At 33.5% G+C, this 20473-nt stretch overlaps 1 protein-coding gene across 2 annotated transcripts in view; it reads right to left on the bottom strand.

Annotated features, from left to right (window-relative positions):
- Window positions 1–1956: 1956 nt before the first annotated feature.
- Window positions 1957–20473, bottom strand: part of LOC137617186 (uncharacterized) — a 112542-nt gene continuing 94025 nt past the window's right edge. For both annotated transcript variants that reach the window (XM_068347066.1, XM_068347065.1), the window contains exons 6-7: window positions 16045–16198; window positions 1957–3471 (exon numbers count right to left, since the gene is read on the bottom strand). In XM_068347066.1, the coding sequence (XP_068203167.1) occupies window positions 2270–3471; window positions 16045–16198 (1356 nt within the window). In that variant the 3' untranslated portion in view covers window positions 1957–2269. The remainder of the gene's footprint in view (window positions 3472–16044; window positions 16199–20473) is intronic.

Below are 20473 nucleotides of genomic sequence, written 5' to 3'. Positions count from 1 at the left end.
AATTCAACCTTGGAAAAGCATCTTAGTTAAGGGGAGTGTTACCAAGTTAGCAGAAAATAACTAGACCTACAGTCGCACATATAGTAGCATAGGTATTCTACCTAGAAGGATTTCTATATTTCTTTGATCAATAATTAATTTTGTGTGAAAATGTGTAGGCTATTTAAGGAATGTGGGAAATATTACTGGAATTTTACTTCTTTACCAAAATTTAGTTAAGAAGATTTGGCAATACTGTTTTCAGTAAACAACACTTGAAACTCCAAACGTGTAGTTGCGGTGCCAACTACAACTGGTTTAGTGGTTCCTTATTGAATGTAATAAAAATTGGGATAACTGGCGTTCAGCTAATTAATATTAACTTAAACATTTCATAATACACTCAAAATCACACTTGAGTCGTTGACTAGGAATTGCTGCTAAGATTACTCAGATTTTTTTTTTCAAAGACTGCTTTGCCAATTATAGTGTCTTATGACACGGGAAATACCGTATATATACACAGTATACACACACACATATATATATACTGTATGTATATACATATATATATATATATATATATACACATATACATATATATATTATATATACATATATATAATATATATATATATATATATACACATTCATATATATATATATATATATATTATATATATATATATATATATATTTATACATATATATATATAAACACACACATGTATAAATATATATATTTATATATATATATATATATGTATATATATATATATATATATGTATATATATATGTATATATATATATGTATATATATATGTATATATATATATATATATATATGTATATATATATATATATGTATATATATATATATATATGTATATATATATATATATACATACATACAGTATATGATAAATTTTCCCCATTTAGAAGTGTTATTTTCATATCATAAAAGGCATATACAGTATTATACTATCTTAATATCTGGATTCTCTATATACCTCAGGGGGAATCAAATCAAAGATAATAGGTTCTGGTCGGCTGGGGAATCGAGACCTGGTCTAAGAAACTGGCACAACAGTGAATCGGACCAGGGTTCGATTCCCCAGCCGACCAGAAGCTACTATCTTTTGCATTGATTCCATGTCACTACCATGCCAGTTTCTCGGACCAGGGTTCGATTCGCCAGCCGACCAGAAGCTATTATCTTTTATCTGATTCCCCCCTTGGGTCTCTGATCCTGTAGTACAGAGAGAATCCAGATATTAAGGTAGTACAATATATGCCTTATTTGAATGAATAAATATATATATATATATATATATATATACATATATATATACATACAATTTTACCCCTAACTCTCAAGATTAAAATATTTTTAAATAAGCCACTAATACCCTTTAATACAGAATTCACACGGCCATAAGATCTCAGAATCATAGGGAAATTTGTTTAATAACATATTTTCTGCCTGGCCTAAGACTTGAACCCATGATTGATATAAGTAAGGATAAACATTAGACTTTAGCCAGCATGGTTGTAATTTTTACAGCAAAGTGGATATACTGTAGTTTAATGTTTACCCATATTTCTATTGGTCTCAGGATTGTGTTCTTTGCAGAGAAGAAATATCTATCATTGGTAGAACTATTTTGATATTAATGGGCATTTGAGGATTATTTGAACAAATATATATTTATATATATATATAATATATATATATATATATATATATGTATATATATATATACATACATATATATTTATATAAATACAAATATATATATATATATATATATATTTATATATATATATATATATATACATATATATTTATATAAATACAAAAATATATATATATATATATATATATATTTATATATATATATATATATATATATACATATATACAAGACAAACCATAAGTTATAGAATTCATGTGAGAAAAATGGTAACATACATGTGTGTCAGTTTCTACAAACAATTAAATTCCTTTATAAAACATAATTTGAATGAAATGCATAAAGAAGATTAAATCAGTCATTTAAAGAGTCATGATAACTATTCCCAAACAGGAATGAACTATTTTATAAACAAGATTAACAACAATGAAAATTTTAATAGTCTATGTTTTTAACACTAGAGTCTTTGCATGTATTTGTAAGAATCAGAAATGATTAAATTAAATAAATTCCTAATAAATTTGTTACTCTAAGTTCAAGATGCTAACCTTTTTTTCCAAGACATCATCAATATCAATTCTTAATATACACAAACTCACAAAGTTGTTTCTGTGCTTGACGCTGTAGTTGTACTTGAAACTACTATGTCTGGAGAAAAAGATTTTCTAAACGATGAGTCAGCAATGGTACGAGAACGTGGAGGCGACTTGTGAATGGGTGGAGTGAATGTGTCCTGACATGAAGACCTAACAGCTGTGTAATTTTTGTAGATACCAGATGACTGTGAATAGTATGGGGATATCTGATCACAAGAATGATTTAAACTATGAGATACAGAGTGTGGTGGTTGATCTATATAATGCGATGCAGTGATTCTTGAGGATTGAGAATGATTAGAAGCTGTAACTGACACTAAAGGTAATGTGTGATTTGAACAGCTTCCAATAGTCTCAGAAGCAGCAGATTGTGTGCTATAGGCAGGATACATAACAACTGTGGAAACACTAATATCTCCAACCAATTGTCTAGATTGGGGCATATTAGCATTTCCATCTACTGCAACAGAATTCTGAGGGGAATCTGCACTGCTAACCTGGCTTGGAGTTCTACTGTATTGCAATCTTGATGGAATTGATGAGTGACCAGGAGAATTCTGAGGAGATGTCACATTGCTTGTTTCACTTTCATAACTTAAGGAAGCACTTACAAGAGAGGAAGGAGTAGAAGGTGTACCAGAGTCATGGCTTTCTGCAGCCCAGTCCCAAGCACTGCCCGAGTGGATGTCATATGTATATGTCTTGGAAGTTGGACTTCTGATTGTACTGTCTGGTGAAGATAGCTCATCAATAGTGGTGTTAACTTGGTTAATAGGCTGACTTTTAGATCTTGTGTGATGCAAAATATTCATAGCCTTGGTGCCACAACGTTCAAGAGGTGCACTTTTAGAGGACTGACAATAAATACAAGTTGACTGGACCTTCCCAGATTCACCTATGTAGGACGGCAGCATCTGTGTTCCAACATCTACATAATTAACCTTGAAACCTATTTTCCTACTGTTTAACCCTTCCCTACTGTGAAAATTACAATCACCATTCTCATCCTCTTTACCATTAAGTTCCTGATTCTCTTCTGCTTCGCCAGCACTGCGCTCACAGCTGTCTCCTCGGTTGGAGGAAGAACCACACATGCAAGTAGAGCAATGACGCCTGGCTCGCTCTCGCTGTCTCTCCTCTAAAACTGCTGCCATTATTGCTGCAGAAACAGCATCTACTGGTTCCTCTTTTGTACTCTCCTCTGGAATAGTGAATATTATTCAGTAATCAAAAATAAATTTGTAAAGGCAACTGACAAACTAAGGATAAATTAAATGAAAATGTTTTATCTTCAATTTATCAAAAGTCTCATGATAAGAACCTGGCCACTCTTCTAACTTTAATTGGCATACATGCTTGGAAAATACATTTTGTATAGTTATAGAAGCAATGTCTTATGCTTGAGTTCCACACTTCAAAATTATTATTTTGCATTTTAAGTTAGAAAACTGCATTTAACAGTTCTGATATTTAAACTCTACAGATATAAAGCAATGAAAATTAAATAAAAAAAATTAAAAATATTTGGTTATTGAAATAAACTCAAAACTAGTAATTAAAGAAAGTACAAAATTACTGTAATGAAGTAAATTAAACAGAAAAATCATAAGTTTGCTATTTTCTCCTTCTTCATGTATGATACGTTGTCTGCTAGTGGTTAGAAAATGAAAGAGAGGAACGATATTTTTATAAGCCTGGCCAACAGCAAAAAGCTATAAGTTCGCTATTACCATATACAGTCATGCCTCACAACACAAAATTAATTCTTTCTGGAGTGGCCCTCGTTTCAAGAAAATTTTGTGTAACGAGTCACATTTTACACGTAAATCGCCTACATATATCGTTCCAAACCCTACAAAAACACCAAATCAAATTTTATAAGATAGCTGCAGTATAACCACAATGAAATACTGTACAGCCAAATACTGTACATTTGAAACGTTCAGTATACCTAAACTAACTAATACCTGTAAATTAAGTAATAATTAGAGCCTGGCTGAAAAATCTCTTTTCTAATCATGAAACATTTTTCACAATGTGAGTCATAAAAATCTTCAAATCTTGTTTCGCAGATTCTTTTGTGAAGAGGTATGACTGTATAAGATTGCCAAATTTTTTCACGTAAACATTAGAGTTTTGTTTAGAATAAAATTTATTTCAATCACAATAACCAAGTTTTTTTTATACCAAACATTATCATCATACAGTGAGGGTTAAAGGTGGGAAAAGATGCAGATAATAAAGTTGTGGCGGGATGTTGCAAGAACAACCCCCACACCCTTGAATCACTCTAACTGACAATATCTCCGCAACAAAAACTTTCCCCTTACATTATCATAAACTGGACTCTTAGACAAAAAGGACATAAAAACAAAACATAACCTTATAACTATATTTCTTAAAACTAAAACAAACACTTAATACTAAAAACATTCAAATAAAAAAAAAAAAATCAATTACGAACACCTTAATACTAGGCCCAGACAACCAAATCACCGAAACTCAAATCTTCAAAACAAAACATATAGTAGTATTGCATGTATTTACTAGCACTTTTGCAAGATAACAGTCACAACAAAAAATAAACACTTTGGTAATCATTCACCGAGCCAAACTGTCTTTATTGGCACAACACCACTATATGAGAAACAGGAGTCTCTCTTAATTTGCCATAACGGCCTTAACTCCTTGGGTCACGGGTGTCGAGATCATCATCATCATCATCATTACCATCATCATCATCATTCGCAAGTTCATTCGGTCCAGGTCATTAACAATTAAATAAATCCGAGCAGTCGTATTAAGTTCTGTTACAGGCCTAGTCGTCAACAATCTATAACACATCAGATAAATCTCTCCAATAGAGTAAGTTCATCCAAGGAGGAATCACGGCTTTATAAATAAATAAACACTTCCAAGCTGGTAATAATAATGAAGTAAATCCAGCGTTCACACAACTGCCTTAAGCTGCAGTCAAATCAAAAAAGCATTCGCTCCGAAACATTCACCACTGTCGTAACCTAACTAAAAAAAAATGTAAACAAACCTCAAATATACCGACAGCCTTTCTCACTACAAACAATTATTCGCTAACTACCACTTGTTCTTCGGCGCGCACCGCGGACACACAACACACACACTCTCTCGCGAACGCGCGATCTAGCAAAATTAAAGCAAATGAAATATTCTCTCTCTCTCTCTCTCTCTCTCTCTCTCTCTCTCTCTCTCTCTCTCTCTCTCTCTCTTTGGCAAAAGAAAATAAACAAAAAATAAAACAAAAATTAATCCTCCACAAAGTTTGCAATGCCCCAACAACTGATTCCCCTGAAGAAAGGAAAGATGGATGAGATCCCAGACAGATATAAGAAAATTGTGATTGGTGACTTCAAAGGTAAAGTTGGAAGGAATAATCAAGATATAGAGAATATGATGGGTGTTGAGGGTCTCGGTGAAGTTTCAAATGAAAATGGGGCTCATTTCATAAGTTTTATTTCAACAAACAATCTTGATATTGGAGGTACTCTTTTCCAGCACAAGGTCATCTACAAATATACATGGACTTACCATCGGCAATTACAAAAATCAGATAAATAACATAGCCAATAATAAAGAGAGAAAGAGGACTCTGAAAAATGTAAGAAGCTGTAGAGGTGCAGATATTGGTAGTGATCACCAGCTCTTCATTGCCACACTGAAATTAAAACTGAAAGCACTCAACAGAAATGTAGATAGAATACCTAGGTTTGATAGAACTAAGCTTCTAGAAGGTGAGCACAGAGAAACCTTTGTAATGGGGACATGCAGTTACAAGGAGAAAACCATGGATATCAAATGATACTTGGGATACTATAAAAAGGAGACAAAGACAGGAATTGATTGTTGAAAGTTTTTGAGCACGTAATGAAAATACAGGGTAGAGCATGCTCAGTATTCCAGTATTGACATTGAGGTCAAAAGAAAAGCCAGGAATGATTGGAGAATATTTAGACAGGAAAGCAGAGGAGGTTGACAAAGCTATAAATTCAAGGAGTGGCTATGGCGTAAGAATCGCTCATAGAATTATTAATGAAATCTCTATTGAGGCAAAGAAGAAACATATACCCATCAAAAAGAAAGATGGATCTGTTATACCAACAGAAGATGAAGAAAGGCAATGTTGGATGAAACACTTTAGTAAGGTCATGAATAGGGGTAAGAATGATTATGACACCAAAAGCAGAAAAGTCATTAACGGAATGGAAAGCTATAAATAGTAGATTGGTACTTACAAAGTTTAAATGAAAGCAGTGCAATATTAGTATTATAGTTTGCTATACCCCAAGATAGGGTTAGGAACGAAGTGGTTGGGTGAGAACGGGTGTAAGAAATGAGTTAGCAGCTAGAGTGAATATGAATGTGTTGAGGTGGTTTGGCCATGTTGAGAGAATGAAAAATGGCTGTCTGCTAAAGAAGGTGATGAATGCAAGAGTTGATGGGAAAAGTACGAGAGGAAAGCCAAGGTTTGGGTGGATGGATGGAGTGAAGGAAGCTCTGGGTGATAGGAAGATAGATGTGAGAGAGGAAAGAGAGCGTGCTAGAAATAGGAATGAATGGCGAGCGATTGTGACGCAGTTCCGGTAGGCCCTGCTGCTTCCTCCAGTGCCTTAGATGACCGAGGAGGTAGCAGCAGTAGGGGATTCAGCATTATGAAGCTTCATCTGTGGTGGATAATGGGGGAGGGTGGGCTGTGGCACCCTAGCAGTACCAGCTGAACTTGGTTGAGTCCCTTGTCAGGCTGGGAGGAACGTAGAGAGTAGAGGTCCCCTTTTTGTTTTTGTTTCATTTGTTGATGTCGGCTACCCCCCAAAATTGGGGGAAGTGCCTTGGAATATGTATGTATGTATTCCGTTAATGACTTTTCTACTTTTGGTGTCATAATCATTCTTAACCCTTTTTTTCCAACTCCATCTATTCTTCCTGAGTAGATGTAGATATATATATATATATATATATATATATTTACAAAGGGCCAAGATATCCAAACTATATTTCATAAATTCATTCTTCACTTGCTTTAACATCCCAATCCGATTCATGGTTCTAACGTTCCAATTACCAATTTTTTATTTTTCTTTAGTATTTATGAACCAGGAGATTCTTAGAAACCCTGCTATGGCCAGGACTGGGGGCCATTCTGTCATTTTCCCTTTCCATAGACTGACTAAATCCATACAGGATTCATTGACTAAATTCATCAAAGGATAGCCAGTTCCTTGTGATGTGCAGTGCCTGTCTCAGTATAAACAACTAATTCAAGTAAGATGAACTGCCAGCCATCAGGAGTAGAAGCTAAAAAGACATCTTGTCTTTTGCCTTAAACCCAATCCATCACCCTGCTGTCCGTGACTTCATCGAGATTTAGGGGAGCATTTCCTTCTCACCCAGAGTTCTTATTACTCCACTAGGTTGCCTATACGCTTATATATCCGTTGGCAAACATGGATTGCTAAGATATACTGCCTGGCACAGTAAAAAGATAAAAATAATTATTATATACATATATATATATATATATATATATGTGTGTGTATGTATGTATGTATATGCATATGCATATGCATATACATATACATATACAGTATACAGTATATATATATATATATATATACAGTAGGGTCCCGAATTACACGTGTTCTAATTACGCGATTCCTCAATTACGCGATCGATAGTTTTTAAAAATTAATTTTCCTGTATCTGCGAGGAGCATTCTAAATCCGCGAGTCAAGCACCGCGAAGCGTAGGAAATCTATTGTTTTCTTAATTGTATTGGGGGGGGGGGGTGATGGTTCCCCGATGTCTGAGAAGGGGGGGGGAGAATGTGAGAGAAAGATTTCTGTTAAAACATTTTAAGACTAGTTTTGGATGAAAAATGTTAAGGTTTGCCCATCTGTTGTGTGAACTTGTCGCTAGGCTAGCCTAACTGTCCAACACCTATATGTATAATATTCCATATTTGTACTAATTAATTTTTATACTTACGTTGTGATTATGGTGAAAAATCCTTATTCATTAAACTTTAAATTAAAAACCATCAAAATCAACAGTGCCATTTGAAATATTGAAATGTTTCCAAAAAAAAAAATCAACAGAACAGCATCGTCATGGGAACATTTTTGTTGCTTTCGTGTGCAAGACTACCGCTATTATCCAGTAGTAGTGCGTTGTGCTCCGTTTCATCTAAATTGTTTGAAATTCTTTTATATAGAACTTTGGAAACCAAAAATTAAATTAAATAAAGACTATTTTATATCATGCTACTGCCAAACATGTCACCACAACCAAACCCATTACTTTGTTTAGTACGTTCCATCGCCGATCATAACGAACTCGCTAACCAATTTTAACATCTGTCTATAGTTTAACTTTTCCGGCAAAAGATATCTTACCAGGTACTATGTAATAATAATGTTATAATTAATGTTGTTTTATTTATCCTTAGAAAATCAAAATATATGAAATATGAGCAATTTTGTTTCGTGTTTTTTTTTTCCTAAAAAAACGCCTTCTTAAAAGGAAAACGTTTTTTTTTTACGTTTCATCGTCGATCATAAACGCATTTACTCCTGAAAGTGATATTGAAGAGCTTTTACTAAAGATGTTATTATAAATAAAGATTATTAATAGGTGGTAAAATATCTATAATTAAAGTGTAGCAGCATCAAGAAATGTTGGGGTTTGCCCTTTACATAAGAATGTACTGTATATTGGATTAGACAGAACGTAGAAAAAATCAATTAGGGAAAAATCGGTATTCGATATCCTCTTCATCAGCATGGTCAATCGGGCTTTTTATTTTCTTTATTCTCAGTCTCTAACTAGTTATCGCACTGTCAAGATCTGCACACATTCCGATAATTCACATTTGAAGGTTTTCTGGGAGAGGATGGATAGAGAAAATACCGAACTATATAAAATGTTTTTTTAACCTGTTAAGCGTCACCCACGTGATAAACCGTTCACCACGATCTACTCGGTACCCGCCTTCAACTGTATATTCCGTTCATAACTTTAATTGCCTTTTACAAGCCGTCAGTCTCGTGATGTTACTTTACTCATATAGTAAGTATAGGATCACCACTTGGCAACACACTCAGCATATGGGGACTGTGAACAGAAACTTATATGATGTCTGGCAACTATTTTTCTGAAGGTAGCTTGATGTTACAAAACTGTGGTTTCCTATCAGTGCGCTCGGGCGTTCATGCATAAGTGGTTATTTGTTGTTCCTTTTGTAATGAAAGGTCTAAAGAGGAAGGTTATTTCTTTAGATGAAATAAATGATATTCTTGTTGAGGAATTTGATAATGATAACCTGTTTGATAATGAGAGCACTAGTTCTGAATCCTCCAGTGATGAGTATATTGAAGAAACAAAGTTTTCTTTCGATGCCGAAAGCGAAAATGACTTCTCATTACCGAATGACTGGACAACGAAATTTCACAAAACTATAAAGGGAAAGGAAACGCCGAGAGAGAGAGAGAGAGAGAGAGAGAGAGAGAGAGAGAGAATAAAGTGGATAAATAATGTACAAATGTATGACGAACATATTTGAAAACTATACAGGAAACGATAAGAAAGAGAGAGAGAGAGAGAGAGAGAGAGAGAGAGAGAGAGAGACCTATCCCTTTCCTTTTGTTGCTTATCCAGGCGTAAGATTTACGATTGAAGATAAAAAGAACCCATTAGAATATTCAGTATTATGTAGCCATTTGAAATTAAATAATAGTATTAATTGTTTTTTTTACTCAACCATTTAATTAATATCCCTACTTTTAACTATAATTACGAATTATAAGCATAAAGAAATTATATTAACTTTGAAAAATTATCATTAGTGAAATGACCGCTCAGGGCAAAAAAAAGCGTGATTATCGTACAGCAGCCTAGTGCACACTTGCGCCTACTGGCCGTGTTTACGTGTGGGAGTGTCATCATGGATATACTGTACAGTACTATACTGTAATTTTTAACTATTGCTAGATACTGTATCAAACCTTGAAAACCCTTTTTTGTTTTTTGTATCTATAGGAAATAATTCTACATCATTCGGAAAATACTGAAAACAGTAAGCTATGTATAGTACAGTAGTAAATACTACAGTCATAGAAAATTATCAAAACTTTAACAACTTTTTATTGTTTTATTTATCCATAAAAGAAATTTTGTACAGTATTTTATAAAAAAATCTATAAGAAGGATTTCTTACAGTATTGTTAAGATAAAAGCTACAATATATATATATATATATATTTATATATATATATATATATATATATATATGTTTTATATATATATAATATATACATACATACATACACACATACATACACACACACAGTGTATATACAGTATATATATAGCTAGAAAGCTAGAAATGGAGTGAAAAAAATTGACGGGTAGGTTGCTGTTTGCCGCCATGATGTGTTTCGAAATATACGAATTTCCAATTACACGAGGCCTTTCATCGACCAAATTCTCGCATAATTCGGGACCCTACTGTATACAGTAGGGTCCCGAATTATGCGAGAATTTGGTCGATTAATGACCTCGTGTAAATGGAAAATCGCGAATTTCGAAACACAACTAACAGAAATAATTCCATTGCGGCCATGGCAACCAGCAATTTGCCTATTCAAATGTGTTTACTACCCATTTCCAATACTTTCTTTGTACTATACTGTATTTCTTTATAATATCAAATTGTTCTTGTAAATAAATAAAACATTTAATATACTTTAAAGTTCTAATAACTTGAAAAATGGTTAAAATTACAACCAGGATAGGTGTAAACACCATATACTTCCCGTTATAACACAACCCAAAATACAGACAAATTTTAATGTTTGTCATATCTATTGTATAATACAACTGGTGAATAGCAAAACCATCACTCTATAGACTAGCTTGTTGTATGATTGAAAATTCAGAATTATCAAAATAAAGGTGATTTTATATCATGCGTTTCCTAAACACGCTAAAAAGCACAATAGAAAACGACAACCAATGTTTTGTTTACGTTTATCTCTGATCACAACGAAGAAACAGACGCATTTATACATCTGTGTTTTTGAATTGACAGCAATTTTACCAAGTATAGATTATATGTTGAATTAGTTATTACCAATGTTCTAATTATTTTTTATTAGAACTTACAAATAAATGAAATGAATGCCATTTATGAAATGTTTTTCTTTATGATGCCACCTGAAACGGAAACCTTCCATTTGTTTACGCTCCATCTTCGATCATAATAAACAAACGAATGCATTAAACACACATGATCTAAGTCATAACTAATGATATTACAAACATTTAGTAAACATTATGTTATTACAAATATTTTACTTACCGTATCCATATAAATTCCTAAATTCGTAGCAAAGCTGGAATTTTTTTTTTCCTTATGCGTTTAATCCACAATAGCAAACTGCTGCTAATGACAGAGTGATAACTTACGATAATTCTAAACTGTTACGAAAGATAATTGTCCTTTCCATATCCAAAATACTTTTCCTAACTTCAGTTATAAGTCAACTTGTACCCACCTCAATTATGGATCCATATGCAAAAAAGGTAAAAGAAGAAAGTACTAGGCCTATTTTTAAAGTCACCGAACAATTAGGTTACCGCTATAACGTTCGATGTGAGAGAGAGAGAGAGAGAGAGAGAGAGAGAGAGAGAGATGGTTTTAAAGTACTAAACAATAAATATGATAGGTTATAACACATTGGTGTTTATGTAATATTAACTGTATAGATGGTTTGAATAAGTTAAGAAATGGTGTAAACAATTCTTTGTTATTGTATTCGCGCGGAAGCTAGACATCAGCTGATGTGATCACAGCCAAAAGTAAAACAAAAATAAGTTAGCAATACTCGATTTTTAAAACACACCCGAAATTTAACAACATAAGTACATGTTTTATTATAGAGCAATTGACATTTAAAGAGTAAAAATTTTCTGGAATAGAATGGTTTCCTAAAAAATAGTGGTTTGCGGACGAAATCGGTTACCGTATTTTAAGCTATGATTGAAATGGATGTATACACGGTATAATTTTTTCGTTTTGTATTTAATTGACACTTCAAGAAAACCGATTTTGGTTTCTTCATCTATTTGTAAGTATTGTATAACGAGAGAGAGAGAGAGAGAGAGAGAGAGAGAGAGAGAGATCAGCTGTTGTAATTGAATGTCGTGTTTTTGTTTCGTGTACCCCCTGAAGCGAGGAATTGATCGCTACAACTAACAATATTCATGTTAATTTCATTCTTAAACTCAAGTTGCCATATGTGAACTATGGTTTTATTTCTTACGGAGAGAGAGAGAGAGAGAGAGAGAGAGAGAGAGAGAGGGGGGGATTTCTGCCATCAAATCTCTCTCTCTCTCTCTCTCTCTCTCTCTCTCTCTCTAGATTTTATTTTACCGTCTACTCTACAAAACCAATGTTTGCAAATCAAATGTATACTGTTTAAAATATGACAAAATATTGACGACTCGTTACCGAAGTTTAGGCTATTCACTGCCGATAAACGAACCCAGTCTACTCGTGAAAACCTTGAACGCCCAGAGGGAAAAATAAGGCTTTTAAATATACTGTACCAAACAAAAATAATGCTTTAATATACCATCATTAACACTACCATTACAATTATCGTAAGGTTGGAGAAAGATAAAGACTGCCGAGAACGTAACCACATTTCTGTTTACATTTTGTCAGCTGGACTCGCACAGTTAACAGTTGATTTCATTGTTGATGTGGAATTTTATCCTTAATTAGGCTATTCATTATGAAATTATGTTAATGAAATGTAATGTTAATATTGTTTTGTAACATTTATTATAAATCACCGTATTTAGGGCTACCAATATACTTAAAAAGACAATAGATTTGATACATTTTGTAGTGCTTGACTCGCGAACTTTGAACAGCCTCGCAGATACAGAAAATTTATTTTTGAAAAATAGCGATCGCGGAAAAGGGGAATCGTGTAATTCGAACACGCTTCATTCGGGACCCTACTGTGTGTATATATATATATATATATATATATATATATATATATATACCGTATATATAAATGTATAATATACATATACATATATATATATATATACATATATATATATATATATATATATATACACACACACAGTAGGGTCGCGAATTATGCTAGAATTTGGTCGACCAATGACCCTGCATAAATGGAAAATCGCATATTTCGAAACACAACTAACAGAAATAATTCCATTAGGGCCATGGCAACCAGCAACTTGCCTATTCAAATGTGTTTACTACCCATTTCCAATACTTTCTATTTACTCTACTGTATTTTTTCATAATATTAAATTGTTCTTGTAAATAAATCAAACATTTAATATACTTGAAAGTTCTAATCACTTGAAAAGGGTTAAAATTACAACCAGAATGGTTGTAAATACAGTATATTTCCCGTTATAACACGACCTAAAATACTGACAAATTTTGATAGCTTATTATGTCTATTGTATAAAACAATTGGTGAATAGCAAAACCATCACTGTCATTTTGTTATTACCTATGTTGAACTTAATTTTTCAGAGAACTTCGAAATAAATGAAATGAATGCCATTTATATAATGTTTTTCTTAAAGACGCCGCCTGAAACGGAAACCTTCCATCTTCGATCATAATAAACAAACGAACGCATTACAGTAAACACGTATGATCAAAGTGATAAGTAATGATATTAAAAGCTTTTAGTAAATATATTATTATAAATATTTTACTTATCGTATCCATATAAATTTCTACATATGTACGTACCAAAGTAGGAAAACTATTTTTTGCGTTTAATCAACAATAAAAAAACTGCCGCTAATGACAGAATGATATTTTACGATCATTCTAAACTGTTACAAAAGATAATTGTCCATTCCATATCCAAAACACTTTTCCTAACTTCAATTATATGTCAACTTGTACCCACCTCAATTATGGAATCGTCAGAAAAAAAAAGTAAAAGAAGAAGAAATTACTAGGCCGGTTTTTAAAGTCACTGAACAATTAAGTTACCGCTATAAGAGAGAGAGAGAGAGAGAGAGAGAGAGAGAGAGAGAGAGAGTTTTACATGTGCGACCCCCAAAATTTGCACCCATAAAATATGATTTCATCATAAATCTCGTGTATCATGTGAGTTACTTTTTGAGAATCTAAATCAACACAGACTAACATTTTTACTACATTTATTATTCCATCTTCTACATCAATGGGTTAGAAAATTAAAAGACAAGGTTAAAAGTATCATTAGTAATGTTATCATCATTGGGCAAACGCATACAGCCACAATAACAACCGAACAAAAAAAAACTTGGTTTGTTATGAACACTCCAATCAGATAGTAGCTATTTTGTTTGCATATCGATATTGTACGATAGTAAAAGTAGATAAGATTGACATTTTTACATTATACCCTTATTCACTAAGGAGAAAAGATTAAGAAAGTGTACTGCCATATATAAACTAAAAAGCTGTAAATAAAGGCAAGAAAACAAACAGTATTCATAGCCGCTTCTCTGTTTGGAATTGGTGAAAGCTGTGTCCGAAATTGGAAACAAAAGGGAAATTTATTGGGAAGCTATGTACTTGCAAATCGTGTAATTAACTGTAAATGTCAAATTTTGAAGATAATGTTATAAAGTGTCTGAAAAAAAAGAGATAGTTTAGTTATAACACGATATAAATTATTTGTTAAGCTTCATAATCAAGCACTTCAGCGATAAAATAAAAAACTAAACATTCGTACATCGGCCACATGAATGAAACTCCAGTTAACAGTTAACTTCTATATGCAATATAACTAAATTAATAAAATATGAGAGAAGTATTTCAAATGAAACTATTGAAATTAGTAAGCTATTTGGAAAATGACAGCTCAAGTAATGATAGTTTCTTTTAAGAAATATGAAATATCCTTCGATAGTCTCTCTTAATCAGCTGATCTGGAAAGCATACATGTATAGATCTTGGCGTACAGGAGTGTTGATTGATTTTCAAATGTAATCGACGGAAAAGATTATAATTTGCATCATTTTGTTTATGAATACGTTACTGAAATATGAATATTACATGCATTATTATTGGATAAAGTTAAGTATAACATCAGTTTAATAAAAATCCGGTTTAATTCAAATACAATTCTTATTTTTTTTACCCCAGTAAATGGATATACACTTTGAACGATGACGTAGCCTAGTCCAAGAGTGCATATGCTAATTTCATATCTTGTGTATGATGTGACTGCCTTGAATTTAGCTTCAAAATTAGTCTTCAAAACTCGCATGTTACGTGAATATGTATGTATGTATGTAGGTATATATGTATATATGTATTTATATGTATATAATTATATATATATATATATATATGTATAAATACACACACATACATATAGATATAGATATAGATATAGATACAGATATATATATATATATATATATAAATAAATATATATATATATATATATATATACAGAATATATATATATATATATATATATATATATATATATTATATACAATTATATATATAATATATATATATATAAATAAATATATAAAATATATATATTATATATATATATATAAACAAATATAAATATATATATATATATAACATAATTAATATATATAATATATATATATATATATATATACATATGAGACAATGGAAAAAAACTGGTCTGAATAATCTGCATACCTGAATATCTATTTACTGAATAAACCATAGCAGTTGGGGGAAATGTTGGTATTGGGACTTTGATGACTTTCATTTCTGTCTTGGGTCCTTTGAATGTTTCTCTTGGTTCTTTTGCCAATCTTGACTTTGCTCTTTTTTGAAGGTCTGATGGCAACTAAAAAGAAAAAAGAATCAATATATATAATGGATAGGTTTACAAAATTTATTATATGAATTACTATTTTTTAAAAATTTTTATTTTTCAAAGCTATACAAACCTGAGTCATTTAAATGGGTTACCCTTAGTTCTGTTTTCTACGACAAGACAATAATAAAAGAAAAAGAGTTCGGTTGCATTATGACTGGTTACCTAGCAATTCCACTGCTGGGCAGTGTTTTGTGTGGTTGCCTGTAGGATTCACTCTATTTTGGTCAAAGTCTTGTGGGGAGGTAGAGGCAGGACCTTTGCGTAAATAACTCAGGTTTGTATAGCTAGGAAAAATAAAAACTTTTTCAAATCTGTAGTTTATTCCTATGCAGATACAAACTTCTGAGTCATTTAAATGGGCATATACATATTTATAAATATATATATATATATATATATGTATATATATATATATATATATGTATATATATATATATATATATGTATATATATATATATATATACATAAATATATATATATATATATATACATGCATACATATATATATATAATATATATATGTACATATAAATATATATATATATATATGTATATATATATATGTATATGTATATATATATATATATATATAAAAACAAGACACTTCCCCCAATTTTGGGGGGTAACCGACATCAAACAAATGAAACAGAAAAGGGGCGTCTCCTCTCTATGTTCCTCCCAGCCTGACAAGGGACTCAACCGAGTTCGATTGGTACTGCTAGGGTGGCACAGCCCACCCTACCCCCTTATCCACCACAGATGAAACTTCATAACGCTGAATCCCCTACTGCTACTACCTCCGCGGTCATCTAAGGCACCGGAGGAAGCAGCAGGGCCTACCGGAACTGCGTCACAATTGCTCGCTATTCATTCCTATTTCTAGCACGCTCTCTTGACTCTCTCACATCTATCCTCCTATCACCCAGAGCTTCCTTCACTCCATTCATCCACCCAAACCTTGGCCTTCCTCTTGTACTTCTCCCATCAACTCTTGCATTCATCACCTTCTTTAGCAGACAGCCATTTTTCATTCTCTCAACATGGCCAAACCACCTCAACACATTCATATCCACTCTAGCTGCTAACTCATTTCTTACACCCGTTCTCACCCTCACCACTTCGTTCCTAACCCTATCTACTCGAGATACACCAGCCATACTCCTTAGACACTTCATCTAAAACACATTCAATTTCTGTCTCTCCATCACTTTCATTCCCCACAACTCCGATCTATACATCACAGTTGGAACAATCAATTTCTCATACAGAACTCTCTTTACATTCATGCCCGAACTTCTATTTTTTACTACTCCCTTAACTGCCCCCAACACTTTGCATCCTTCATTCACTCTCTGACGTAAATCTGCTTCCACTCCACCATTTGCTGCAACAACAGACCCCAAGTACTTAAACAGATCCACCTCCTCAAGTAACTCTCCATTTAACATGACATTCAACCTCGCACCACCTTCCCTTCTCATATATCTCATAACCTTACTCTTACCCACATTAACTCTCAACCTCCTTCTCTCACACACCCTTCCAAATTCTGTCACTAATCAGCCAAGCTTCTCTTCCGCGTCTGCAACCAGTACAGTATCATCCGCAAACAACAACTGATTTACCTCACATTCATGGTCATTCTCGTCTACCAGTTTCAATTCTCGTCCAAGCACTCAAGCATTCACCTCTTTCACCACTCCATCAACATACAAGTTAAACAACCACGGTGACATCACACATCCCTGTCTCAGCCCCTCTCTCACTGGAAACCAATCGCTCACTTCATTTCCTATCCTAACAAATGCTTTACTACCTTTGTAGAAACTTTTCACTGCTTGCAACAACCTTCCACCAACTCCATATAACCTCATCACATTCCACATTGCTTCCCTATCAACTCTAGCATACGCTTTCTCCAGATCCATAAACGCAAAATACACCTCCTTAACTTTTGCTAAATTTTCTCGCATATCTAATTAACTGTAAAAATATGATTCATACAACCTCTACCTCTTCTAAAAACCACCCTGTACTTCTAAGATTGCATTCTCTGTTTTATCCTTAATCCTTTTAATCAGTACTCTACCATACACTTTTCCAACTACACTCAACAAACTAATACCCCTCGAATTACAACACTCATGCACATCTCCCTTACCCTTGTATAGTGGTACAATACACGCACAAACCCAATCTACTGGTGCCATTGACAACACAAAACACATATTAAACAATCTCACCAACCATTCAAGTACAATCACACCCCCTTCCTTCAACATCTCAGCTCTCACACCATCCATATCAGATGCTTTTCCAACTCTCGTTTCATCTTGTGCTCTCCTCACTTCCTCTCTTGTAATCTCTCTCTCATTCTCATCTCCCATCATCGGCACCTCAACACCTGCAACAGCAATTATATCTGCCTCCCTATTATCCTCAACATTCAGTAAACTTTCAAAATACTCCGCCCACCTTTTTCTTGCCTCCTCTCCTTTTAACAACCTTCCATTTCCATCTTTCACTGTCTTTTCAATTCTTGAACCAGCTTTCCTTACTCTCTTCACTTCTTTCCAAAACTTCTTATTTTCTTCATATGAATGACCCAATCCCTGACCCCACCTCAGGTCAGCTGCCCTCTTTGCCTCACGTACCTTGCGCTTTACTTCCACATTTTTCTCTCTATATCTTTCATACTTCTCTACACTATTACTCTGCAGACATTCTTTAAAAGCCCTCTCTTTCTCTTCCACTTTTACCTTCACTCCTTCATTCCACCATTCACTGCCCTTCCTCATGCTGCCTTCAACAAACTTCTTGCCACACACATCACTTGCAATCCCAACAAAATTTTCTTTTACTAACTTCCACTCTTCCTCTAAATTGCCAGTTTCTCTTACTTTCACTTCGTCATATGCATTTTGAACTTTTCTTGATATTTACTTTTTACCCCCAGTTTTATTAGCTCTTCAACCCTCACTAGCTCCCTTTTACATCCACCTACTCTATTCCCCCACTCTTTTGCTACAACTAATTTTCCTTCCACCAAAAAACGATCAGACATACCGTTAGCCATACTCCTAAACACATGCACGTCTTTCAATCTTCCAAACATTCTTTTAGTTATAAACACATAATCCATTAATGCCCTTTCTACCACTTTTCCATCTGCCACTCTTACCCATTTATACTTGTTTTTATCTTTCTTTTTGAAAAAGCTAGAACTTATCACCATCTCTTGCTCAACACACATATCTACCAGTCTCTCACCACTCTCATTTTCACCTGGTACGCCATACTTCCCAATGACTACCTCTCCAGCGCCCACTCTAGCATTTAAGTCACCCATGACAACTACATAATTCCTTCTACCCAGTCCTTCTACAAACCTAGTTAATTCATTCCAGAACTCATTCCGCTTTTCTTCACTTTTCTCACAACCTGGCCCATACGCACTGACAAAAGCCCAACATTCCCTACCCAACCTAACCCTTACCCACATTAACCTAGATGATATCTCCTTCCATTCCACTACTTTACCTGTCATCCATTCACTCAGCAATAAAGCCACACCTTCTCTTGCTCTTCCCCTTTATTATTATTATTATTACTATCCAAGCTACAACCCTAATTGGAAAAGCAAGATGCTATAAGCCCAGGGGCTCCAATAGGGAAAAATAGCCCAGTGAGGAAAGGAAATAAGGAAATAAATAACTGAAGAGAACAAATTAACAATAAATCATTCTAAAAAAGGTAATGTCAAAAGAGATATATCATATATAAACTATTAATAACGTCAACAACAAATATGTCATATATAAACTATAAAAAGACTCATGTCCGCCTGGTCAACAAAAAAGCATTTGCTCCAACTTTGAACTTTTGAAGTTCTACTGATTCAACAACCCGATTAGGAAGATCATTCCACAACTTGGTAACAGCTGGAATAAAACTTCTAGAGTACTGCGTAGTATTGAGTCTTATGATGGAGAAGGCCTGGCTATTAGAATTAACTGCCTGCCTAGTATTACGAACAGGATAGAATTGTCCAGGGAGATCTGAATGTAAAGGATGGTCAGAGTTATGAAAAATCTTATGCAACATGCATAATGAACTAATTGATCGACGGTGCCAGAGATTAATATGTAGATCAGGAATAAGAAATTTAATAGACCGTAAGTTTCTGTCCAACAAATTAAGATGAGAATCAGCAGCTGAAGACCAGACAGGAGAACAATACT

Source organism: Palaemon carinicauda, chromosome 23 (assembly GCF_036898095.1).
Source record: "Palaemon carinicauda isolate YSFRI2023 chromosome 23, ASM3689809v2, whole genome shotgun sequence".
Lineage (NCBI taxonomy): Eukaryota > Metazoa > Arthropoda > Malacostraca > Decapoda > Palaemonidae > Palaemon > Palaemon carinicauda.
Note: the sequence above shows the minus strand (reverse complement) of the source record. Positions and strands in the feature narration are given on the sequence as shown.